We start from the raw sequence: 27,226 nt of genomic DNA on the forward strand, positions 1-27,226 counted from the left end.
GATTCCCATCGGCAGTGCTGAAGGCTCAAGGCCCTAAATTAGGGGTGATCGGGATGTGTCTTGTTTCTCGTCCTGTGAGGGCGCATCGGAGGAGGCAGAGCCAGCCACGAGCCCTGCGTAGCAGCCGGGCCCTGGCGCAGGGCAGGGCAAGCCACTCGCAGCAGCTCAGGGCAGCTCTCGGCAAAGGGCTTGGACCTCGAGCCTTCACTGCGCTGCTGAGTCGGAACCCGATGGTAACAGAGGGGAAGGGCTCAGGGTGTCACAGGATGTGCCACGAGCTTGCCCTGGTGGTGAATGGTAGGTAAACCCCACCCGGGACTGGGGAACAGCTGGCCCCCTGGGTGGGGCCCTTGCGTTGGAGGAAGGACCGGTGGACTGGCCCATACACATGGCATATTGCAAACTCTTGAGATATATCATTAGGTTATTTGAAATTTAACAGTTTTCATGATATTTCAGGGTCCTGCAACCATGGGCTCTGAGTTTTGGAAGGGAGCAGCTCCTTCATTTTATAGGTGGGGAAACTGAGTCCCACTCGGATCTAGAAATGTGCCGGTGGCTGCTCAGGGAGGGGGAGGTTAGCCTCGGGCACCTGTGCTCCGATTTCTGGTGTAAGTTTGTGTGGATGGTGCGGGAAGAGGGGGCCAGACCCTTTAGCAACCTCTGAAGGCACACTGGAAGTGGCCCATTTCACAGATGAAGAAACTGAGGCACAGAGGGCTTGACTGACAGGCCCAGGGTCACGGCACGCACCACACCCTCTTTGTTTTATGTGACTCGGTCTGAGGGGTGCCAGCTGCACCCTGGTGAGACAACGCTGAGCTCCCGTGACTGCGGTTTGCGGTGAGGAGCTAACAGCTCTGCCACGGCCTCCTCCGCGCAGCCCTCAGAGTGACACAGAGATCTGTTCGTGCCCCTGGGGCCCTTGGCCGGCCGCGCTCCCCGCACCTGCAGAGCCGTCACCGAGAGACCCTTTCGGGAGCTCTGAGACGCAGGCCCAGGGCTCATCGCAACGTGCATCTGACAGCCCACCGAGGCAGACCAGCCTCCTGCGCACCCGTGCGGGGCCTGCCGCTGAATGCACCGTGGGCTGGGGGCGGCCGTGTTGACCCAGAGTGACCGGCTGCCCGCCCAGGGGTCTCTCCACGAGCGTGTGGTCTGCAGGGTTTCTCTTCCTTCTCAGCCAGAGCCGCCTCTCGGTGAGCGAGCAGTGCTTCCCTGGAGTAAAGCCAGAGGCTGGGGGTTGGGAGCCAGGCCCTGGATGGGGACCTCTGGGCACCAGGGTCTGTCCCCACGGAAGCCCCTTCCCTCCTCTGATCCTCAGTTTCCCGTCTTCCAAAGTGAGCTCTGCTGTTGGGTCTGACACGCTGGCTTCCTCCCGGCCCTCGCTGGGCCTCCCTCTGCTCTCCCCAGGGCGGTGGGTGCCCGCGGGCTGGGCAAGGACGTGGTGTCCAGCAGGCACGCGCCCTCTAACCGTCGGGCTGGAGACGGCTGCCGTCAGAGGAGCGGCACTGTCCCCAGGGCCCGCAGCGTCACGGACAGAGGCCATTGCAAAGGGAAACACAGGGCCCTGGTTCAGACATTTTCAAGAACTCCGAGACGGTGATGGCAGAGCATGAAACCGAGCTCGGGCCAATGCCCTGGCCCTGGCCGCCTGGAGCACTCCAGGCTGGGGAACACCTGGGTGGGCTCCCTGGGTTAAGGAGGCGGGGCGGCATGCCCACCAGGTTCTCGAGCCCCACCCCTGAGGGAGGCTGCATCACTGTGAGAGCTGTGGGTCTGCAGGGCGGGGCGTGTCCTGCACCCTTGGGTGTCAGAAGGAGCAGGTGGCCCAGGTGAGCGGGCTCTGCAGGGAATGCCCAGACGCCAGGGGTTGTGGGGTTGGCTGGGGCAGGGCAGGAAGGACAGGTTCTGTTTCCTCTCTGCATCAGCTGCTGTGCCGGGCGCTCATTCATTTACTCAGGGGCTTACACACTCATTCATTCACTCAACAAAGGTTGTTTGAAATTCCTTTACCTGCTAAGCTCTGGGGGTTTTGGGTGGAGTGGAGTGGACTGAGTCCCTGGCTTCATGGAGCTTACAGCCCAGCAGCCTCGGGGGTGGGCGGGTTTGGGAATTCTGGAGTCTGAATTTTGACTGGGGTCCTGGGTTGGCCTTTGGGGGGGGTGCAGGGCTGCACCTGGGAGACATGTGTGCAGAGGAGCCTGGAAGGCAGACGTGACGGAGGGGTGGGGGGAACAGCGCAAAACCAACCCTGGACTTGGGCACAAGAGCTCCTGGCTCTGCCGTGTGTGAGGCCAGGTGGGTCATGCGGCAGCTCTGTGGCTCAGTTTCCCCAGCAGTAACATGGGGGCGATAGCAGAGCCCCCACCCCATTGGGCTGGGCTGAGTCAGCACAGAGTGGGCGCCCAGCACCCAGCTCCCCACAAGCCCATTTTCCACGCTGGTAAAATGGGGACAGACCCTTGCACTGCCACCCCCAGGGCCAGGAGGACCTGAAGGGAGAAGGTGAGATGCAGGTGACCTGGGAGTCCCGAGGGGCGGTGCTGCCCGGGGCAGTGGCAGCTCTCGTTTCCTTGTCTTCTGCTTGGACGTTCCCAGCCTCCGGGGAGGGTTCCTGTGGGCTGCGGGCTCCGGCAGCCCAGGGTGGGGGAGACCCTTGGCACCAGCTGGACCCTGCGGCCCCGACTCACATTCCTGAGTTTTCCCCCCCCCGCTCAGATCAAAGCACCCCACAGCTGCGGGAACACCCCAGCGACCGGGAAACTTGTTCCTGGGATATTTCATTTCCAAAGCTGTTAGCTGAGGACCCAGAAGGGCACGTCGTAATTTTTAGTTCTTTGAAACCACTTTTAATAGAAGTTTCTTGTGAAAACACAGGCTTTCAGCATGGCAGTGGAGAGCCCAAGCTCGAAGTCAAATTGCTTGGGATCAAATTCCAGCTCTCCCACTTACTGAATACGTAGTTTTTGGCAAAACACGCACTTTCCGCTTTAGTTTCTTCCTCTGTAAAACAGGGCTAATACCTCGTGCCCCCGGGGCCGTGTGGAGCTGACGTGCATAGCTGCATGGCACGGCGCCCGCACAGGGGTGCCCGGCTGACGCCAGCCAGCGTTAGCCACGATTTGCCTTAACAGCAGCGGTTCCTGCGGCGTGTGGGTCACTTCTTACTTGCTGCTGAATATTCAGTCTTCACGGTCACCTCAGGCAGGACACGAGGTGCACCGAGGCTGCAGGGTTTGCTAGTAAGCGTAGAGCCAGGCACGGAACCCCGGTGGTCTGACCCCAGCTGGGGTCCTTCTCGCTGCCGTCTGCAGTGTGAGGGATGGGGCGGGGGGGACTGCCCTGCTGTCTGGCCTCTCCGGCAGCAGCCCTTCTTGGGTGACCTCCCTGATCCAGCCCTGGGCAGGGACAACCTGCAGGATCCCGAGCTCCCACTGGCTTAGCCGGCTGACGTGGAGCCAGTAGAGCCACTCTGCCCCAGCGGGAAGAGTGGAGGGTATGACTTGTGAATGCAGGACCCGGGCTGGGGGTGGAGGGCCCCCGTGCCCCGGGCACTCGTCTATGCCCGGCTTCCCTGTGTTGCTGTTACTTTGGGTAAAGCCCCCTGAATTCCTTCCAATGAGCAGTTTGAGGGCTTGTTATAGGGCAGGGCTGTGCCCAGGGCTGGGGACATAAAACAAAACAAGGCCCCATCCTTGAAGGCTTGTCACCCAGTGGCGGAAACAGACCCTGGGAGCTGTGCAGGGGCTGGGGGAGTAGGGAGGGGGCCCTGAACTGGGTGGCGGGGGTCTGGGGGACTTCTGGAAGTGGCATGGACCCAACTGAGTTCTGAAGGCTGAGCAGGAATTAACCAAGGAACTAGGGCTGAGGTCGAGGAAGAGCATCCCAGGATGACGAACAGCTTTGTGCAAAGGCCCAGAATGGCTGGGTTAGAATGAGGGGTGGGCTCCAGTGGGGAATCTCTCCCCCGTGAGAAGGGGAGGAGGAAGGGATCTTGCTGGGTCCACATGCCAGCAGGAGTCCCCAGGAGACGGAGCTCAGCCTCCCGAAGGGTGGGGTCCCTAACCAGAGCAGTTCACAGAAGGGCCATGTGCCCTGCCAAGGTGAGCCCCCCGCCCTGGAGTGAGCCCCCCACCCTCGAGGTGAGCCCCCCACCCTGGAGGTGAGCCCCCCATCCTCGAGGTGAGCCCCGCCCTGGAGGAGCGCCAGTGGGGCCAGGTCCCACTGCTCCATCGGGATCAGAGTGGGCCGAGGACGGCATCCTGGATGGGGCTGATGGAACAGACTTTGAGGTCCCTTCCAGCTGCCACCCTCTGCTCCACAAAACCCTGCTGGGAACAGTGAGACTATGGAAAATACAAATCAGTATGTGAAATCCACACCCTGTCGGCCTCCTCCCTCCTCGGAGGAGCTGCCTCCGACGCCGGCAGGCCGCGGGCAGGAGCTGGCGGGAAACTGCTTTGTTCCCGAGCAAGCACGGCCGGTCTCCCCGTGGTTGGCAAGGCCTCGGGTGGTCTTTTAATCATCCCTGCCTCCGGGTGCTCACTGTCCCCTCTCGGCTGACATCCCCTCTTCCCATCTCCCCCGCTCTGATCACTGGGAAGGGAAGACAGCTGTCGGCCAAACTGCCGGCTGCGGACGCGACGCCCCTGAGGCCTCGTGGGAAAGCTCTGCTCTCTTGGAGAAAAGGACCGCTGGGGACGGCCGGTGTGGTGACCCCAAACTAACCAGGCTAACGGCCACACGGCAACCAGAGGCTGTTCCCATCCTGCCTCCCGGGGGTCCGCTGGCGACTGGAGTGTCGGGAACAGCTGGCAGGGCCTGGCAGTGGGGAAAGGGACTCGCTGTGCGTGGGACGCGGTGGCCGGTGCAGCAATCGGGGACAGATCTCCTTGCCCTCCACGGCTGGCGAATCTGCGTTTCTTTTGTGTTTTTTATGTTCCTGTGATTGTTTTGAAGAACACCTGGGTGGCTCTCAAACACATTCATTTTCATTTTCATAAATAGTTGCACTTTCCGCACAGGCCTGAAATGCAAGCGGCCGCGGGAGGCAGGGCCGGGTGTGTGTGGTGAGCGAATAACTTAGTGACGGCAGTGAGTTGCCGTTGGTCACCCCCCCAGTGTCCTGGCTGTTCTCCCTCCATCCCAACCCACCCTCATCGCTCTGCCATCAGCCGCCACCCCACAAGTAGTGACGGACGGCAGGGGCCTGCTGTGCTCTTGGGTGGCAGCCTGGGCAGCTGTTTCCCGCAGGCCCAGGGGATTCTGTGACGTGACCATGGAGACAGAGCCCACCTTCAGAGCACTTGGTACCACGCCGGGACCACCGCCAAACTTCACCAAAGCCTGGGATCGTCTGGGGCTGGGTTTGAATTATTCTCACCAAGTGGCAACGACTAGGTGGACTTCACAGGATTGGGATGTTCCCGGGTCATTCGGGAGAGCAGGTGCAGGTTTCCAGAGCAGAAACACACACGCCCGTGTCTCCGCGCTCTGGAGCCTCCGGGGACCACTGCGTGAGGGGGCCCCAAATCCTGCAGGGAGTGATGTCATTATATCTCTCTTTGAAAACCTTGAAACCCACTGATTTCTGCCTTTTTCTCTCTGTTTACACCACAGGTGATCTTGATCCTGACGAAGTACTACCACGCAGACATGGGGAAGGTCCTGGAAAGTTCTCTGTGGCGGTAAGTCAGCCCGATGGTGGGCCTTTCTCCTCATGCACCTGCGGGCCAGCGCCCGAGGCACTCAGCCGAGGACTGTGCGAGTGCCTGGCTGCTGAGCGGCTGTTGCAGCCCCTGTGGGTCGGTGGCCTCACGACTTTGCTTTGGCTCGAAAATGCATAAAGGAGACGTTGAAAGCAGATTCAGAGCTTCGGCTGTGCTGTGGGTACAAACAGCCCTGGGGGACAGACAAATGCTCAGAAAGCGTCTTTGCTTTCTTTTCTTTTCTGCCTGTTTTTTTCCCCCTTCCCTTTTGTCCTCCCCGGAGGAGGAGGTTTGCATTGTGCATTCAGGTCAGTGCACATTCCCTTTGCTGTGCTCTGAGCTTCACACGCAGCTCCTGCAGGCCACCAAAGGCTCTGATTATCCTCATTGTTTGGGCGCTTTTCTTTCTTCCGGGCTTAGCCGAAGAGCTTGGTAAATAAATAACCCACTGACGACAGCGGACATCTCTTTATGTGTAAAATGTGAACTCAGCTTGAGAACATCAGATGGCCCCTTTGATGTTTGAGACGAGCCAGAAGGAGGTTCTGAGAGGCCCTCTGGCCACTGTGGTTCCGTGGTTACACCTGCTGCCGGGAAGGGCACAGTCGCCTCCCAGGCTCCGGGGCGCGGGTGCAGTGTCCTCCCACGAGGACTCGCCTCTTCCGTGCGCGGATTGCCACCTCCGTGTCTCTGGGTGTGAAACCATTTGGCTTCCGACATGTGTTTCTCAAGTAATAATTAGTTCATTTTTGTATTTGAGATCCATAACAAAACACCTATACTCGCTGATCAGAACCTTAAGTTGATTTATTTTCAGCTTTTGGCTTTGCTTTTAGCAAACGGGTTTGATGATTCGGTCTGTTGGTTCTCACGGGGGGATTTCTGTGACACTTTGGGAACCCGCTGAAACGGTGCCGAGAGTTGGGTTCCTTCTCTGCGGCATAAAGAACGGTGTTGCCTCAGTGGGCTGGCCTGGTCGCCTGTGGGGCTGCCAGGGAGGCCGGGGTAGGAGATTGAGACGCTGGCGCTCCCGCAGTTTCCCGTGCCCCTCCCCAGCGAGGTGCCCTCCCCAGCCAGGCCTCCCAGCCTCCTCCAATTCCATCGTCACCGCCAGAAAATGGGGTCCGTGGTGGGTCCCATCCCTGCATGGAGGACAGAGGATTTCCTGCGATGACACCCCCGCCATCACTTCATGTGCTGGAGCGGCGCGGTCACACTCCCTTGCTGCCGCCGCGTGGGCAGCACCGTGCACCGTCTGCCCACGAGAGCAGGGCGCACCGCGAGCCCCGCAGGCCCAGGGAGGCTCCTCAGCTGCCGCCCGGGGACTCCAGTTCCAGGGCTGCTTCCGGCAGGCCCGGCAAGGCAGAGAGCCCGAGGGTGGGTCCCCCTGGCTACAAAGTGCACGCGGATACTTAAGTCTTCCGTTCCTTCCAGTGAACCTCCTCAGCCCCTCACCTGCCAAGTCGGTCAAGCACTGGGGTGCGGGTGCTTGGTTGGCACCCGCTCCACATCCCTGGACGCCCTCAGAGATTTCCAGAACCCCTGGTGTCTTCCGCTCACGGCAGCATCTCCTTGTGTCTGGAAACGGGGGAGATGAGAATATCCGAAGTGGTGTTTGCATAGGGGTCGGTCCTTCCGGCTGCATCTGTGACAGAGCCACTGGGTGCGGTTTGCACCTGCTGCGCGTCCTTGGGGGTGGGACTGACCCTGCCAGCCCGGGGCACGGGCCCGGGACCCCCGTTTGCGGGTTCCAGACAGGATTCCTCAGAAGCAGGTGGGAAGCCGAGAGGCCAAACCACCCACCTGAGAGGTGCTCCGAGGGTGGGGGCTCCTTCTCCTCCTGCGAGCCTCGGGCGCCGTGTGAAATTGAGGCGAATCCCCTGCGGGGGTGGTGGGGACAGAGGGGGGAATGGTTGAGACGCCCCTAGATCAGTGCACGGTCTAAATTTAGTTTTGCCCAGAAGCAAATCAACAGATTTGAGTTTTCCACATTTCTTTCTCATCACTATCTCTACACCAGACGTTTCTTTGCCTTTGTTAAAAGTCCATGCAAAAACATTAGTCATTTCAAGAAAGTTCTCCCGTGTCCCCACCCGTTGGTGCACTTACTTTCTTTGTTTATATCATCTTTTTTACGCTGACATATTTATATAGACACAGACATAGGATACAGTTTTGTGTGCTTTTTTTCTCACTTATAAAATGTTTCCGGTGTTTCCGTGTGGTAGTGGGGTCTGCATTGTCATTTCCGTTGTGGCTGCACCGGCCCCTGGGGTGCTGCGCGCTGAGACCCAGCTGTGGGCGCTGGCGCTGCCATGGGCGCTGTTGGCACACGGGGGCGGGCTGGCTCCCCACTGAGCCAGAGCGTGCGGGCACATTTGCAGCTGCCGTGCTGTAGGGTGGAATTCTTTTCAGGAGGAATGTGCTTTGCATCCCGGCTGCTTTGGTTTCACAACTTTTCTAAAACTTGCTAATTGAACACGAGTGGGGGGGCAGCCGATGGACTGCACTGTTGTTTTAATTTGCGTCCCTTTGTTTCCTAGTGAGGGGGAACAGTTTTCCGTGTTAATCACTAATCACATTTCCTCTTTTGAGCATTATCCATGGCTGTCCTCACCCCCACCATGGGACGCGGAGTGGCTGGTTCCTGGGGCTGGAGGATCGCCCCCGGCCTGTGTCTGCGTGTGTTTGAGGCGCGTGCAGATGGGGGGTTTCACATGCGTCTGGAGAGCGCATATTAAATGGGGTTATTAAAGACATACTATTGAATGCTCACTGAGCCTCCTAAGAAGTCCCCTGTGTAATCACAATGAATGTATTTCTAATGACAGGCGTGGCATTTACACTCTGGGAATAGCTCTCTGAAATCTAAGCCGAATGCATTTTTAATTGTCCTGCGTTTGCTGGGCCCCACGTCAGCAGCGTCTCCCTACTGGCCTCGATGGTGACCGGATGCTCTGCCCCTTTCTTCTTGTGGCGGGGGGTCCTCTGCTCAGTCTCAGGCCCCCTTCAATCAGTGTAAGAGGCTGGGGATGGGCGGGGAGCGAGACTCTCGCCTGGGAAAGCCCGTGGCCGGTGTTGGGGATTTGAAATGCACAGAGCTGGCTCTTCCATGTGCCCCTCCCGAGAGAGCTGTGGAAGCCGTGGGGGGCTGAGAAAAGCCAAGTGCGTAGCCGTGTTCTTAGCAGAGCCACACAAGAGTCACTTAGGAAAGCATTTAGGCCAGGTGCGGTGGCTCACTCTTGTGATCCCAGCACTTTGGGATGCCGAGGACAGAGGACCACTTGAGCCCCCTGGGCAACATAGCAAGACCCTATCTCTATAAAAAATTATAAAAATTAGCTGGGCATAGTAGTGCATGCCTGTAGTCCCAGCTACTCAAGAAGGTCAAGAGGGAGAATTGTTTGAGCTGGGGAATTCAAGGCTGCAGTGAGCTGTGATCACACCACTGCACTCCAGCCTGGGTGACAAAGCGAGACCCTATCTTAAAAAACAACAACAACAACAAAAAAGAAACAGAAAAAAAGAAAAGCTCTTGAAAAGTGCAATAGCTTCGGTCCCACTTGGAAAGGTGTGGGTTCGGTGTAGGTGTTCCCAGAAGTTCCCCCAGGGAGAACAGAGAACGGCTGATCTAGTGTGGTCCTTCTCAGAGCCAGGGGCGCACCGGCTCCTGGGCGGTCGGATGCAGTGCGGCCCGAGACGCTGCTTTCCTGTCAAGCTCCCAGGCGCTGCCAGTGCTGCTGGTCCAGGGACCACACTCTCCGTAGCCAGAGGCTGGCCTGGGAGGAGGGAGGCTTAAAATCCTTCCAGGGCACTTGGAATAATGTCCAAGCTACACCCTCTGCAGAGACCCTCTCCACCCCCACCCTGCCTCCTGACCCCCTCCAGTCTCAGCTGCTCCCATGCTCCCCTGACTCCTCAGGGTCCAGGCATGCCGCCTGCAGTGGAGCTTGGTCCATGTAAAGGCCTGTGCATGCTGTGGCTCCCTGCCTGGAGAGCATGTGGTGCTGACCCGCAGGTGGGGGCTCCTCACCCGCCTTCAGTCTTGAGGCCCCCACCACTCCATGTAAAGAGGCCCCTGCATTCTTTGTCACATTTCTCATGGAAGTGGGCAGTTCTTGTGTATGATCTGCCTACCACCACTAGAGCAAAAGCTGGTTGGGGATGGAGACCTGCCAGGTCCATGTTGTTGACCACCAGCATCCAGAACCAGGCACAGATCTAGCATAGGAGATGCATGCTGGGCATTTAATGAACAGATTGACAGCTGGACAGAAAAGTAGAGGACAGACAGATGGATGGGTGGATGGATGGATGTATGGATGCATGGATGGATGGATGGATGGATGAATGGATAGATGGATGGGTGGGTGGATGGATGCATGAAGGGATGGATAAATGGATGGGTGGATGGATGGATGGATGGGTGGATGGGTGGATGGATGGATGAATGGATGAATGGATGGGTGGATGGATGGATGGATGAGTGGATGGGTGGATGGATGGATGGATGGATGAGTGGATGGGTGGATGGATGGATGAATGGATGAATGGATGGGTGGATGGATGGATGGATGGGTCGGTGGATGGATGAGTGGATGGATGCGTGGATGGGTGGATGGATGGATGGATGGATGGGTGGATGGATGGGTGGATGGGTGGATGGGTGGATGGATGGATGAATGGATGAATGGATGGGTGAATGGATGGATGGATGGGTGGATGGGTGGATGGATGGATGAATGGATGGGTGGATGGGTGGATGGATGGATGGATGGATGAATGGATGGGTGGATGGGTGGATGGATGAATGGATGAATGGATGGGTGGATGGGTGGATGGGTGGATGGATGGATGGATGGGTGGGTGGATGGATGAGTGGATGGATGCGTGGATGGGTGGATGGATGGATGGATGGGTGGATGGGTGGATGGATGGATGGATGGATGAATGGATGGATGGGTGGATGGGTGGATGGATGAATGGATGAATGGATGGGTGGATGGGTGGATGGATGGATTGATGGGTGGATGGATGAATGGATGAATGGATGGGTGGATGGGTGGATGGGTGGGTGGATGGGTGGATGGATGGATGGATGGGTGGATGGGTGGATGGATGAATGGATGAATGGATGGGTGGATGGGTGGATGGATGGATGGATGGGTGGATGGATGAATGGATGGGTGGATGGGTGGATGGATGGATGGATGGATGGATGAATGAATGGATGGATGGATGGGTGGGTGAATGGATGAGTGGATGGATGAATGGATGAGTGGATGGATGTATGGATGTATGGATGGTGGTGTGGTTTGGGGGAAATACTTCTGGGACCTAGAAGACCCTTTACATTTATGGGGTCATCCTGGGGGATGCTGTGGAATCCAGGAGCACAGAGTGGGCACAGGAGCACAGAGTGGGCTCTGATGCTGTCAGGCAGAGCAGGAGGGGTCTGGGAGCGACTGGAGCCAGAGATAAAGGTGACCATGGCCTCCTTCCTATGCCCTGCTTCTCTATTCTATGTAGCCCCCAGAATGTCCTGCCACCTCATACTGAGCAAGTCTGCTGGGCAAAGTGGACTTGAAATGTAGGGCACAGTCTCCCAGCTCTGGGGACTCTGGGCCATCCCTGAACCAGGAAGGCATTAAAGCTGTGCCAACCCTGCTGTCTCACAGGCACATTTGACCTTGAGCAGGACCTTCAGCCTGGGGCCACCTCTGGAGTGGGATGGATCTCAGGTTTTCTCCCAGTGGGACTTGGTTGGATCCTATCCTTTTTATTAGGGATGGAAGGTGATTCTTTTTCTTCTGTCTTCAGTTTAATTGTGAAATCTTAACCTATTCAGAAAAGTATAGAATGTGTGTAACACGTGCATGGGTACCCACGTGACAGAGCCAAGGTAGCACTCACTAAATAATCCAGTATTTCCTTCCCCGGCACCCCTTGTAGTTAGTTTGGGGTCATGTTTGGGCCAGTGAGTGGTGAGCAGAAAAACCTGGGCTGAGCCACTGAAATTCAGGGCTTCCAGGTTTGCCACGGCAGAGCCTAGTCCAGCTCAATGCCTGGTGTGTGGCTGTAATCAACGTTAATTTTTTCCATATATGTCTGGGATCCCCCTTCTCTCTCTCACCGAAATACACTGTGAGAGATTCTGATCCAGCCCAACTCCTCTGTCCTACCACCCCCCGCCCCCACCTACCTGGAAGTAACCTGTTGCTTGAGTTGGTGTGGATCATCCCCATTTTAGATCAAAAATATAAAACATAATATATAAATCATAGTTTGGATAGACACATATATATGAATATCTGCAGTCAATATGTTCTGTTGTTCAGCTTGTTTTGAAAATTGATAAAAATGACATCATATTGCCTTTTGAAATTTGATTTGTATTCCCAACTTTGTTTTGGTAATTGGCCCATGTAGCGCATGTAACCTAGTTCGTCCTCCTGTGCTGTGGGAGTGTGAGGACTGTCATCGCCCCACGCCCTGCTGTTCTGAGCAGGGCTGCAACAAGCACTCACGGCCACGTCTCTGGCAGAGGCCTGGCCCGGGCGGAGAGTGTGCTCAGCCTCCTTTCTCTCTGCCTGTTGCCAATTTATCTGCACGGTGACGCGCTGCTCCTCATCTTTGGAGTCATCAGACTTTCCTCGTTTGCACTCAGGTGCATGTGAGGTTGTAGCTCAATGTTGTTTCATTTCGCAGATTCCTGATTGCTGGTGAGATTAAACATATTTTCCTATGTTTTTTGACTATTTAGGTCTTCTCTTCTGTGATTTACCTGTTCACATCTTGTCCCTAGCTTTTCACATTGGGTTGTTTAACTTTTTCTTAACTCCTACTTCCCATTGTGAAAAGCCCAAGGCATTTCCAGGGCCCTTAATTTTGGGACGTGTGTCTGCCAAATGTGTCTTGTGTTCCTACCACATGCCACTCATTCTTTACCAAGACCTTCTAAGAAGGTTTCCTCCTAAGAGTGTTTCACTGTGCTCATTTATGTCTCAAACTGTGATCCTTAGAATAGTAATTCTGTGGGGTGGTGTATTAGCTGTTGTGACAGTAATGCTGTGTAATAAGCCACCCCAAACCCAGTGGCATAGACTAAGCATTTAGTCTCCCGCCCCTGGGTTCACTGTGGCTGGGATGCTTTAGACAGGGCTTGGCTGGGTGTTCAGGCTACTGGCTGGTGGGCTTGGGTCTGTTCCATGTCTGTTTATTCTGGAATCAAAGCTGGTAGGAATAGGACAGAGGCCACCAGGACATGTTCTTCTCATCAGAACACTGGAGCTCAAGAGCCCAACCACACAAGCACGTTTTAAGACTTCTGCTCACATTGGGTGTGGTGGGATTCCGTTGTCCAAAGCAAGTCTCATAGCCAAGCCTGAAATCAGTGGGTGGGGGCGGGGGTACAGTCCCAGGAGGTTGGCAGGAGAAGGGAATGTTTGCTGAGTGATAATTTAAAGTGTCACAGGTGCTAATAGCTGTCTCCAGAAAATACATATTTTGTGGTCATACTTGATAAATATGCTTAGGCTGATGAAAGTAGCCAGAGTTCTTTACTGTAGGATTTACAAGGTCTTTGATACACCAATGCACATTACGCTTCCCCAAGAAGCGTTTCTCAGTCTCGATTGATTACATAATCTTTAATTTTTATTTTATTTACATTTTATTTCTCTTTAAATTTTAATTTAGTTTAATTTTGTTTATTTAATTTTATTTATTTTCATTTTCATTTTTATTTACAAATTTTAATACTGACGTATTATGTTATTTTATTTTTGTTACGCTGAACATTTCCTGGGATTGGGTTTCCCCAGGACACACTTTGGGAAACTCTTTTTTATAGATGATTTATTTCTGTGGGGCTGGCATTGGAGATTTTTCAAATCACTTCTATTTACCTATGATGTTACTGCGTTTTTATAGCATTCTATTTAAAATGAGATTTAGTTATATATTCCTGCAGTGTCTTCCTCCCTCTATGTCTTTCTTTTTTAAACAATTTTTTATGGATGCATAATAGATGTACTTAGTTTCAGGGTACATATGATAATTTAATACATTCATGTAATTTGTAAAGATCAAATCAGTGTGCATGGGTTATCCATTGCCTTAAATATTTGTCTTTTGTTCATGCCAGAAACATTCGAATTATTCTCTTCTAGCTACTTTCAACTGTATGATAGGTTATTGTTAACTACAGTCACCCTACTAATCTAGCTAGCACTAGTCTTATTTCTTCTATCGAACTGTATGTTTGTGCCCATTAATCAACTTCTCTTCATCCCTTCCTCCCCACCCCCTTCCTGGCCTCTGCTAAGCACAAGTCGACTCCCTCTCTGTGAGACCCGCTTGCTCAGCTCTCACACGTCAGCGAGAACGTGGGATGTTAGTCTTTCTGTGCTTGGCTTCTTCACTTGCCATGATGACCTCCAGTTCCATCCATGTCCCTGCAAATTACAGAATTTCATTCTTTTTTATGGCTGAATGATATTTCATTTTGTACATATACCACATTTTCTTTATCCATCCGTTTATTGATGGGCACTCTGGCTGATTCCGTGTTCCGGCTATTGTGACGGTGCCGTGGTGGTCACGAGAGTGCAGATGTCTCTTCACTGTACGCCCTCCTTTCCGAGGGCTGTGTGGCCGGCAGTGGGATTGCTGGGTCATATGGTGGTTCTAGTTGCAGGTTTTTGAGGAACCGCCATGCTATTCTCCGTAGAGACTGTACTAATTTACATCCCACCAACAGTGCACGAGGCTTCCCCGTTCTCCACGTCTCACCGGCGTCTGTCACTGCCTGTCTTTTTGATAAAAGCCATTTTAACTGGGCTGACATGATATCTCACTGGTTTTGATTTGCATTTCTCTGATCGTTAGTGATGTTGAGCATATTTTCATATACCTGTTGGCCATTTGTATGTCTTCTTTTGAGAAATATCTATTTAGATCTTTTGCCCATGTTTTAATCGGATTATTTGTTTTGTTTTGCTATTGAGTTGTTTGAGGCCCTTGTATATTCTGGTTATGAATCCCTTGTCAGATGGGTAGTTTGCAATTATTTTCTCCCACTCTTTGGGTGGCCTGTTCACTTTCTTGATTGTTTCCTGTGCTGTGCGGAAGTTTTAGCTCGATGTGACCCCATTTGTCCATTTTTGCTTTGGTTGCCTGTGCTTTGGTGGTCTTACATAAAAACCTTTGCGCAGACCAATGTCCTAGAGCATTTCCCCAATGTTTTCTTCTAGGAGTTTCATAGTTTCAGGTATTAGATTTAAATATTTCATAGAATTTGATTTGATTTTTGTGTATCGTGAGAGATTGCAGTCTAGTTTCATTCTTCTACATATAGTTATCCAGTTTTCCCAGCACCACTTATTGAAGAAACTGTTCTTTCCCCATTGTGTGTCCTTGGTGCCTTTGTTAAAGATGAATTTGACTATCAATGTGTGGATTTGTATCCAGGTTCTCTATGGTCTTGTGTCTGTTTTAGGCCGGTCCCATGCTGATTTGGTTACGACAGCTCTGTAGCAGACTTTGAAGTCAGGTCGTGTGGTGTCTCCAGCTTTGTCCTTTTTGCTTATGACTGCTTTGGCTCTTCCAGGTCTTTTTTTTTGGCTCCATATGAGTTTTAGGGTTTTTTTTTTTCCTATTTCTGTAAAGAATATCGTTGGTATTTTGATAAGGATTGCATTGAATCCATAAATTGCTTTGGATAGTATTGTCATTTTAATGATATTAGTTCTTCTAATCCATGAGTACGGAATATCTTTCCAATTTTTTGTGTCCTCTTCAATTTCTTTTGTCAGTGTTTTATAGTTCACCTTGTATACATCTTTCACTACTTTAGTTAATTGATTCCTAGATATTTTATATTCTTTGTAAATGGCATTGCTTCCTTGATTTCTTTTTCAAATTGTTTGTTGTTGGCATATAGAAATGCTACTGATTTTTGTATGTTGATTTTGTATCCTGCAACTTTACTGAATCCATCTATCAGTTCCAACTGTCTTTTGGTGGAGTCTTTAGGCCTTCTTAAGTATAAAATCATGTTGTCTGCAAACAAGGCTAATTTGACTTCTTCCTGTCCAGTTTGGATGCCCCCTTGTTTCTTTCTCTTGCCCAGTTGCTCTGGCTAGCACTTCTAGTCCCATGTTGAATAACAGTGGTGAAAGTGGACATCTCTGTCTTGTTCCAGATCTTTGAGAAAAGGCTTTCAGTTTTTCACCATTCAGTACATTGTTAGCTGTGAGTTTGTCACATATGGCCTTTATTATTTTGAGGTATGTTCCTTTTATACCCAGTTGTATGAGAATTTTTGTCATAAAGAGATGTTGGATTTTGTCAAATGCTTTTTGTGCATCTACTGAGATGATCACATTGCTTTTGTTCTTGGTTCTGCTAATGTGATGTGTCACATTTATGGATTTGCAAATGTTGAATTATTCTTACATTCTTGGGATGAATGTATTTGATCATGGTGAATGATCTTTTTAATGCATTGTTTAATTCAGTTTGCTAGTACTTTGTTGAGGATTTTTGCATCAGTGTTCATCAGTGATGTTGACTGTAGTTTTGTTGTTGTTGTGTCCTTGTCTGGTTTTGGTATCATGATAATTCTGCCCTTGTAGAATGAGTCTGGAAGTATTTCCTCCTCTTCAACTTTTTGAAGACTTTGAGTAGAATTGGTGTTAGCACTTATTTTAAAGGTTTGGTAGAATTCAGCAGCAAAGCCACCAGGCCCTGAGCTTTCCTTTGATGGGAAGCTTTTTATTATGATTTTGATCTTATTACTTAACATTGGTTTATTGAGGTTTTCTATTTCTTCGTGGTACAATCTTGGTAGGTTATATGTGTCCAGAAATTTATCTGTTTCTTCTAAGTTTTCTAATTTGTTGGTATACAGTTGTTCATAGCAGTGTCTAATGATTCTTTTGTATTTCTGTGGTCTCAGTTGTTAATGTCTGTTTTTTCATTTCTGATTTTATTTTATTTTATTTTATTTGGGTCTTCTCTCTTTTTTTCTTAGTTGGTCTAAAGGTTTGTTGATTTTTCTTATCTTTTCCAAAAAACAACTTTTCATTTCATTGATCTATATTTTTTTTTATCTCAGTTGCATTTATTTCTGATCTTCATTAGTTCTTTCTTTCTACTAATTTCTTTCTACTAATTTTGGATTCGGTTTCTAGTTCCTTGATGTGCATCATTCAGTTGTTTATTTAAAGTCTTTCTACTTTTTAAATATAGGTGTTTATTGCTATAAACTTCCCTCTTAGTACTGCTTTTTCTGTAACCCATAGATTTTGGTATGTTGTATTTCCATTTTCATTTGTTTCAAGAAATTTTAAAATTTCCTTCTAAATTTCTTCATGGACCCACTGGTCATTCAGGAGCATGTTGTTTAATTTCCATGTGTTTTTGAGGTTTCTGAGGTTCCTCTTATTATTAATTTCTAGTTTTATCCCATGTGTTAAGGAATGGTACTTGATATGATTTCTACTTTTTAAAATTTGTCCAGACTTGTTTTGTGGCTTTAGATATGGTCTATTCTGGAGAGTGTTCCATGAGTTGATGAAGAGAGAGTGTGTTCTGCAGCACATTGAGAGAAATGTTCTGTAAATGTCAGTTAGGCCTATTAGGCTGAGTGTGTAATTTAACTCCAATGTTTCTTTGTTGATTTTCTGTCTGGACGATCTGTCCATTACTGAGAGTGGGGTGGCAAAGTCCCCCACTGTTATTGTACTGCAGTCTGTCTCTCCCTTTAGATCTGTTAATGTTTGCTTTATATACTTGGGAGCTCCAGTGTTGAGTGCATAGACATTTATAGTTGTTATATCCTCTTGCTGAATTGACCCTTTTATTATTATATAGTGACCTTCTTTGCCTCTTTTTACGGTCTTTGATTTGTAGTCTATTTTATCTGATATAAGTATAGCTACTGCTGTGCATTTTTTGGTTTTAAGTTGCATGAATTCCTTTTCTTTCAGCATATGTGTGTCTGTATAGGTAAAATGGGTTTCTGGGAGGCAATATATAGTTGAGATTTGTTTCGTTATCCATTCAGCCAGTCTACACCTTTTAATTGGAGAATTGAATTCTACTATTATGATAAGTAAGAACTTACTACTGCTATTTTGTTGCTTGTTTTCAATTTTTCTGGTAACTCCTCTCTTTATTTCTTCATTTGCTACTATCTTCCTTGGTAATTAAGTGATTTTTTTTTTCTGGGAGTAGTTTAAATTTGTCACTATTTATTTTTAGTGAATGTATTATAGTTTTTTGCATTGTGATTGCCATGAGCCTTATAAAAATCATCTTATAGATATAATAAGTTATTTTAAAGAGATAACAACTTAGATAACAAAGAATAGAAACAAAGAAAAAACAAAATATCCACACTTTAACTCCATCTCTCCTACGTTTTTATTTTTAGTTGTCTCAATTTACATATTTTTATATTACCATTTCTTAACAGGTTGCTGTAGCTATTATTGTTTTTGTTAGACTTGTTTTTTGGGCTTCATACTAGAGAGAGGAGTGGATTGTGCACCACAATTATGGTATTAGAGTATTCTGGGTTTGTCCTTGTACTTAATTTTACCGGTGGGTTTTATACCTTCAAATGTTTGTTTTTTGTTTTGGAACATTAGTAGTTTTTTCTTTCAGATTGAAGAACTCTCTTTAGCATCTCTTGTAAGATGAGTCTGGTGGTGGTACATTCTCTCATGCTTTGTGTGTCTAGGAAAGACTTTATATCTCTTTCATATTTGAAGGATAACTGCCTGACACAGTATTCTTGGATGGCAGTTTTTTCTTTCAGCACTTTGAAAGTGTCATTCCACTCCCTCCTGGTCTGTATAGTTTCAGCTGAGAAGTCTGTTGCCGGATGAATTGGAGCTCCTTTGTATTCTTTGCTTCTTTTCTCTTGCTGCATTCAAGATCTTCTCTTTGTCCCCGACCTTTGAGAGTTTGACTATTATATGGCTTAGGGTAGCCTTATTTGGGTCAAATCTGTTTGGTGTTCTCTGACCTTCCTGTATCTGGATATTTATATCTCTTTCAAGTTTTGGAAAATTTTCTGTTATTTTTTTTCACTAAGCTTTCTGTCTCTTGCCCTTGCTCAACTCCCTGTTTTACGCCAATAATTCTTACATTTGGTCTTTTGAGGTACTTTTTTATATCTTGTAGGTGATCTTCATTCCTTTTCATTCTTTTTTCTTTTTTCTCCTCTATTTTCAAATAGTCTATCTTTGAGCTCACCAATTCTTTCCTCTTCTTGATTCATTCTGCTGTTGAGAGCTGTAATAGATTTTTCAGTTCCACAAATGTATTTTTCAGTTCCAAGATTTCTGTTTGATTTTTAAAAATATTTCAGTCTCTTTTTAAAATTTCTCTGATAAATTTCTGAATTGCTTTTCTGTGTTATTTTGAAGATTATAGAGTTTCCATAAGACTTCAGTTTTGAATTCTTGGTCAGATAGCTCATGTATCACTGTCTCTTTAGGGTCAGTCACTGGTCCTTTGCCTGTTTTGGGAGGTCATGGTTCCCTGTTTGCTATTGTTTCTTATGAATGTATGTCTATGTCTTTACACTGAAGGATTAATTATTTATTCCAGTGTCCTCTGGCTTGTTTTGTTTCTTATGGGATATATTTGCTTAGAGGTTCTTTACCACTACCACTAGGTCATTGCCTCCTTTTTGTCTCTAGGTGGCACCTTCAACCCAGGTTCACCCTGGCTCTAGTATAGGATTGGAGTGCTGCCCTTCCCAAGTGGGCGAGGTCCAAAGGAGATCCCCTGGCAGTGTGGGAAGGCTGGCTAAGGGTTCGCGCCCAAGGGACCTGTGGTACTGCTAAACAGTCATTCTGATTTGGGGTCTCCTTTGGCTGAATTACAGAGCAGAGTTTTCGGGGCTAATGGTGGCAGTCCTTCCTCCCCGCTTTGTCTCTGCCTGTCCTCTGGGATATTTCTCCCTTCATGCCCTCAAGAGGCTTCCCATGGACTAAGGCAGGGTCAGGGCTCCTGTCAGAGAAACCCAGATGGTAGGGAAGCTGGCTGTCCCCCTCAACCTTACGTTTTCCAGTGTAGAAATTATGAGTTGGGGGGAAATTTCCTGCAGGTTTGGTGCTGAGCAGAATGGGGGAGGCTGTCATGGCAGTGGAAGTCCAATTTTCTTATCATCTACTCTGAGTTTTTTAACTTTCTTGCGACCCAAGAACCTGTCTCATCTTCATATTTGTGTTTTGGAATATTGCTGGTGACAACCTTGGCATTGCATATTTGTTTTTGGCTTTCTGTGGGTAGGAGCGAGCCAACTTGCTTCTGCGCTGCCATTTCGACACCTAAAGTCTCCTTGTTTTTTTTCTCTTTTAATGTGTAGAATTTTAGCATTATGTGATGTGGATGCAGAGTCTGAGGAATTTGATCTGTGAAACCAAACAGCAGTGCAAAGACCTCTTGACAGTCACTGACACAAGGAGGCATCAAAGTCCTCCTCTGAAGAGGCAGACGATGGCCTGGGGGGATGTCACCACCATCGGCTGCCCTGAAATGGACAGAGTGCTATGCAGAGCACTTTACCGCTGTGCGCATGCCCAGGGCCCACAGCCCTCTCTCAGTGCCCCTGATGCAGGGCCAAGCAAAGAACTGCTATGCTGATAGGGTCCTTATAAGCAGAGAATGCTGAGTTCGTACTCATAATTTTCAGAGGGGAAAATTAAAGAGATGATACACCTTGCCCTTTGGTCACCCAGACTTCAGAGAGAAACAGTTGTGCACTGTAATGACAGCTCTACCCTCAGGCTAATGACAGGTGCTGCCAGTCCTCTGCACTCGGGGATGACCCTGGTTTCAATTCTGGCTCCATTGCTTCCCTTCCTGGTGACCTCCTGGGCCTCCTTTGTGACATAAGTAAGCTCAGCCATTCAGATCTCAATGCAGACCTCGCAGTCCTGGTGAAGATGACAGCAGATGACGCTCGTCAAATGCCTGGCACGCTTATTAGGTGTCAGAGGTCTGCTTCCTTCCTCCATTACCTTCAAACCTCCCTTTGGCCTTTCACCAGCTGCATTTTCACTCCCCTGACCAGCCTCTCTCTGTGTTTGCTTTAACATTGCCATGGAGACCTGAGTTTGATGTAAACAAACTCAGAGCAGATAGGGATGGAGAGAGAAACCCGACTTAAAAGCTTTTGGGGTTTGAATCTATTCACTAAATAATTCAGTGTGAACCAACAGTTTGATGAGGTTAGGCTCAGAGGCCTTCAGGTGCCTGTAAAATGCTCTGGGAAAAGATCTGGGGTGACTGAGAGGTCACGGGAATTTGAAGAAATCCCTCAGTTTTCCCAGCCCATTCACCGGCTGCTTCTCTCCCTCTTGACTTCAATACCTGCCCTCCCTTGGGTCCTGACTCCAAGAACCCCTTCTTCACTAATGCTAGTTTCTCTGCCTACTGAGCCTCCCTCCCTTCCTCTCTCCTCTCTTTCTTTCCCCTTCTTCCTTTCCCCCTCCCTCTCTCCCATCCATCTCATCAACCATCGATGTTTTCTTCCTTCTTTCCATTCCTCTATCTTCTCTCCCTCGGTACTTCTACCCTCCCTTCCCACCTCTGCTCTTTCTTTCCTCCTTACCATTCTTTTATCTATCCATATGCATTTATCCATTGATCTGCCCATCCTTCATCTATCCATCATCTACCCATCCATCCATCCACCCAGCCATCATCCATCCATCATCCATTTATTCATTAATCTACCCATTCTTCATCCATCCATCCTCACACCCATCATCCATCCACCATCCATTTATCCATGGATCTACCCATCCGTCATCCATTATCCTCCACCCATCCATCCATCCATCCATCGTCATCCACCCAGCGATCATCCATTCATCATTTGTTTATCCATAGATCTACCCATCCATCATACATCATCCATCCATCATTGATCCATCCATCATCCATCTATCCATCATCCTCTACCCATCTACCTATCTATCATCCATCCATCATCCAGCCAGCTCTAGGCTGGGGTCATCTATGATAACTGACACCCAAGGTTCAGAGTTTAGTAGGGGATACAGACACAGAAACAACCCATGACATTGGCATGTGATCTATATATGATGGGGGTGAGAGAACCAGGGAAGCACTAAACACCCCCACTCCATTGGAGCAGAGGAGGTGGTTGTCAGGGAAGACTTCCTGGAAGCAGATTCACCCCTGGTCTCCAGGCACCACAGCCTCCTTTCTCTTCCAGGTGGCTGTCCCTCCACAGTGCCTTCCCTGCTGCTGTAGCCGTGGTGGCTTTTCACCTGCAGCCCAGCTTGTCCCCACCATCATTAGCATCCATCCTGCCAAGCTCTGTCAAATCTGTGCAGCAGATGCCAAAAATCCTCTGATCCTGGGCTGCGTTACAGAAGTGCAGCTGCTGGCCTTGGAGGTGGTGGGAACATTCTGCCCCCCTCTGTCTGGTGGGGCCCGAGTCCCAGCTTCTGCTGTAGGGCCTGCCCTGGAGAGTCGCAACCCACCTGTGCTCACGTCGGTGTTGTGTGCCATTTGCAGGCTGTCCTCCCTCTCTCTCCTGGGTCCTGCTCAGCCGGCCTTGTCCCTGCAAGCCAGAATGGCCATCCCCTGGCGTGGGAGAAGTTCTCAGGGAAAAAGCAAATGAGAGTGGAAAGAGGTCCACGGGCTGTTCTGAGCAAGCCCAGCAGCCTCTGCCCCACCAGAACGTTGGCTCCGAATTTAGCTTTCTGACAGTTTGTAGGGGATCTGGCATCTCTCCCTGCCAGGATGGCAGCCCTGCCCACGCAGGCGACCCTGCACATTCCCACGGCCGGATTCCCAGTCCACATGATCTTCTCGGATGCTTTTTTGAGAAATGGGGGCAGATGCTCGGGGCGGGGGGGCGCCTGCGAATGTTGAGGTAACGATCTGATTCCTCTGCCTGCGCTTAGCGAAGACCCCTTCATTGGTCTTCTCCCTCCCTAGTTCTCACACACCCCTGCCCCACCCTCAGGCTGGGGACCTCCCTGCAGGCCTCTGCTCCTCCTGAGGGGTATAAGCAGCCTCCTCAAGGACCCTCCCCACTTCCCCGTGCTCGGGTGTACCCTCCCTGCCTGCTCCCCCTCCCCCTCGCCTGCTCCCCCTCCGCCACCCAGAGCCCTTCCCAATTCCCCCACCCCACTGGGCTGGGCTTGTGCCTCCCCTGGGCTCTCCCGGGGCCTCTGCCACAGCCCCAGCTGTCCCCGCCTTGGACGGCATCTCTAAGTCTCTAGAGTCAGGTTTTCTGTGTTCTCTGCACCTGGCAGAAGCTCTGCAACTGGCATGAGCCTGGGCCTTGCTGAGCTGAATCAACACCCACAGTGCTCTGCTCATAATTTCAGCAATAAACCACCTCTCATTCCCAGAAAGCGGGACGCTGTATAATGCCACTAACCCTTTCTCAAGAGACTCTTGATGTAGATGCTACCAATTTTTCTCCAGAAAATTCTCCCTCAAAAGATACCTTACTTTTAAATAATTATAACCCATGATCGTCATAGGAATTTTGGAAACTATAAAATAAATGAGGCATAAAAACAATCCCTCGTGTTAACCCCACCTCATGAGATTAAAACTATTCATATTTCAGATGAATATTCTCACTAGTCTTTTTAAGATGCAAATATATACATGTTTTATAAATTTTGGATCCCAACTGAATTATGTATTAAACATTTTCTTATGCTCCTACGTATTTTCACAGCCGCTATTTTTAATGGCTGTATAATATACTCTCGTCTGAAGGAGGTATTATTTGCTTAACCAAGTCCTCGTTTTTAGACATCTGAGTCATTTTCAATTTTCACTAACGTGAAGATGCAAAGGAAGCTATGGTGAATGTCCTTGCACGAATGGTATTCCCACATCTTTGATTATTTTCTTAGGGAAAAATCTTAAATGTGGACTTTCTCTCCTGCATATCAGATCATGGGTGTTGGGATTCTGACGTGTGCTTGCCCGTGTGGCAGGTCTGTCTCTGAGGCTGTTGCTCGTGTCAGTGGGGAACCGGAGATTCCAGGGCCATTTAGGCAAGAGGCAGTAGGGTCAGTGGGGGGCTGCCTCCTTTCCTGGTGCGGACGCATCTCCAGCTGCAGGAAGCCTGACCAGGCAGGGCGAGGACACACGTGCTGTTCTATAAATCCCCTTAACGGTGGAGGCTGTGGCCCTGACCACCCCGGTTGCTTCGGAGGTGCTGGAAGGTGCTGGAAGGTGCTGGGTGCTGCTCTAGGCATCCAGTATTCCTAACGCGCAGAACAGAGAGCCCGAGATGGCGCCCTGCGTCTGTGCGCGGCCGAGCTCTGAGGCTGGGGGGCCTGTCCCACCCCAGGGCATGCTGGCGCCTCGGCAATGGGTTCTGAGGGATGAATAAAAGTTCTCCGGGCAGCGAAGGGCAGGTGGAGCAGGGGAGGGCAGTCCAGGCAGTGGGAGCAGCGGGGCAGGAGGCAGAGGCTGGGAAAGGCCCGGGGTTTGGGCCCGCGGTGAGCAGCCCTGGTGGCACACAGGGAGCGTTAGTTTCCTGTCACTGCTGTAACTAATCACCACCCACTTAGTGGCTTAAAGCAACACAGTGCATCATCTCACAGTTCTGGAGGTCAGATTCTGACCCGGCCTCCCTAGGCTAAAATCGAGGTGCCGACGGGCTGTGCTCCTGTCCTGGGGCTCGAGGGAGGAAGCCGTTTTCTCGCCCTTTCCAGCCTCCCGGGTTGGAGCGCGGGGGCTGACGGCGCCGTTGTTCATGGGCCCTTCCTCCCTCCGCAAAGCCAGCGGTGTCCCCTCTCTCGCCTTTCTTCTGTGGTCCCTCCCCCTTCCCTCACCACAGTGGGAAAAGGCTCTTCTTTTAAGGCCCCCACGCGATGCCATTGGGCCCACCCGGGTAATCGGGGGTAATCTTCTCATGTCAAGGTCCTTAACTTAATCACACCTGCGAAGTCCCTTCTGCCACGTGAGGTGACATGCAGAAGGTCCAGGCACTAGGATGTGCGTGTGGTCCAGGACCGTTGTTCTGTCGGGCACACAGGGCATGGCGGCCTTCAGAGACGATGGCCAGAGGCGGTCTCTCAGTGGAAGGCCTGACTGGGGGCACTAAGGCTGAACACAAGATATTAAAACACATTTGACAGAACCTAATTTTCCTGAGCATCTCCTCTGTGCTAGGTACTTTGCCAGGTCTTAAGTTTGGCCACAAATGAGACACCAACCTTAGCAAAGAGGAAGGGACAGATGGGGGCCCAACATCTAGTGTTGAGGAACCCACAGAAGACAGTGATTGGGCATTTCAGAGGAGATGATACCTGAACTGGGCTTTGAAGGATGAATAGGAGTTTGCCGGGCAGACAAGATAGAGGAAGGGCAAGAAACATCATGTGCAAAAACACAGGGGCATGAAGCAGCCTGGTGTGGGAGGAATCCTAAGAAGTTTGGAGTGGCTAAAGTATGAGATGGGAAGAAGATGGTAGGGGTGTCTTCTGGCAAGTCCATCCAGGGCTGGATCAAGGCGGCCTCCTGTGCCAGCCCATGCGGTCTGCACTCTATTCTGAAGGTTATGGAGAGCATGGGTTTTAAACAAGCGGGGCTGCAGATCAGAGCAAGCACTTGGCCGCAGTGTTTGGAGGGGCTGGCAAGGAGGGAACTGCAGGGTTTAGGGAGGCAATGTTTGGGCCAACTGGCAATGCAGGAGCGGAATTTGGTAGGATGTTTGGCCATAAAGCCTCATCCCTCCTGGCCCTTCAGGACCCAGTTGAATGCGAAGTTTTATTCCTCGTGTTCCTGGGAGGGGCTGAGTCTGGGGCAGGACTTGGTGTTCTACATTCCCCCACTCCCACCCCTACCCTGTGTGTGAGCTCCTCTCTCCCTCCCTCCCTCTCTCTCTCTCTCTCCCTCTCACCTTTGCCTGCGGTTCTCAGAAGAACAGAACTATGTCTCCTGCCCTTTGCATTAAAGTCACACTCTGCCCTGGAGATTTATTGCATTTTAATAAAACTCCCTGAGTGGGAAACGTATGAAGAAATTGTCATTGTTTTCTATTATGTAATAAACCTCGCTTGAGTGTGCTTTGAAAGAAAGAGCCATAAAAATGTTTCCAGGTCAAACGGCATCCAGGGACTGTGCTGGCGGCCAGTGGCATTGAGGGGTGAGTGTGGCTTTGGGCACCCAGCACTGCCACCTGTCTGGTGGGTGCTGGGAACAGTCATTGTGTTTCTCTGAGCCCTGGTTTCCCCATCTAGAAAATGGGAGCTGATGAGATTGGCGAAGTTTACTTAGCACAAGGGTCCAAGACATGTAGCTATTTTTATTATACTATAAGTGTAATCGTATTTGGGGGTAAAAGCCGATGTTTGTTCTAGTGTGGGAGATGGATGTCCCAACTCTGCCACATATGAGGGACCTTGGGGAAGTCATTGGCTATGTCTAAGCCTGTTTTCCCACCTCTGAAATGGGTATCTGTTTTCCCAGAGGTCTGCTGAGGTGGGGTGAGGGTGCTTGGCAAGGTCTGCAGCGATTGTGGGGCCAGGCGCGTGCTCTGTGTGTCCTTGGGGAGGACACAGAGGTCAGTCGTCCTTTCCAGTTCAGTGGGGAGTGGGCAGGAGGTGACCTGGGGCCAGCGTGGTGGGGGGCTGCCCAGGGCAGCTGGGGCCTGGGAGGGGCATTGATGGATTAGGGTACAGTCCCCCGGGGGGTGCTCAGCGCATTTCAGTTAACAACACAGGAAAACACAGGGATAAGTGAGTGGAGGGTTGAAAGTCTCCTGGAAGAAGTCGACGCCGTGACTGGTGTCATCTGGCGTGATCAGATGATCGTAAAGCACCTCCCGGGTGCTCTGCCGGTGTTGGGTGCCATCACTGGAAGATCTTTCCAGTGTCATTGTCACTCCTCCCTCCCACACCTCATCACCCCCCACCCCGTTCTGCCTCCTCCCTCCCTTTATTCTCAGATTTTCTGAGCACTTAGCACATTCCAGGTGCACCCTGGACTCTGGAGATTCAGTGTTGAATGAGACGGACATGGCCTCTGTCCTCACGGGACCCATGGGAGGCAGGGAGGCAGTCGCTGGAGGAAGCCCCCCCAGTAGTGTGAGCTGTCTCTTAGGGGGTAGGTGCTGTGGGCAGGGCCTTATGCTGAGCCCAGGGGTCAGACTGGCTTTCAGGGAGTGTGGCATCCCATGGAGACCTCAGGATGAGCCTGTTAGCCAACACTCAGGGGGAGTATTTTAGGCAGAGCAGACGGCCCATTAAAAGTTTGAGAGACAGAAAGTGGGTGAGACATTGAGGGTGAGATGGGGTGTGAGGGGCAGGAGGGCTGTGGGGCACAGAGGTTCTTATCTCCACTCCATGAAGAACCTAATAAAAATAGTGTCATACCTCAAAAAGTCTAGCTCAGAAATGAGGGGATCTGGAAGCTGTGCCCTCTGCAGGATGAATCTCTGAAGGAGCAGGGTGGCCATGTATCAGTTAGTGTTTGCTACATGA

The 27,226-nt window shown here is 50.5% G+C and overlaps 1 protein-coding gene across 1 annotated transcript in view; it reads left to right on the forward strand.

Moving 5' to 3' along the window:
* SORCS2 (sortilin related VPS10 domain containing receptor 2) overlaps window positions 1-27,226 on the forward strand; it is a 486,540-nt gene that overhangs the window by 173,937 nt on the left and 285,377 nt on the right. Inside the window, exon 2 of the mRNA XM_045528260.1 lies at window positions 5,623-5,690. Coding sequence (XP_045384216.1) covers window positions 5,623-5,690 — 68 coding nt within the window. The remainder of the gene's footprint in view (window positions 1-5,622; window positions 5,691-27,226) is intronic.

This window comes from Lemur catta, chromosome 17, assembly GCF_020740605.2.
Source record: "Lemur catta isolate mLemCat1 chromosome 17, mLemCat1.pri, whole genome shotgun sequence".
NCBI lineage: Eukaryota > Metazoa > Chordata > Mammalia > Primates > Lemuridae > Lemur > Lemur catta.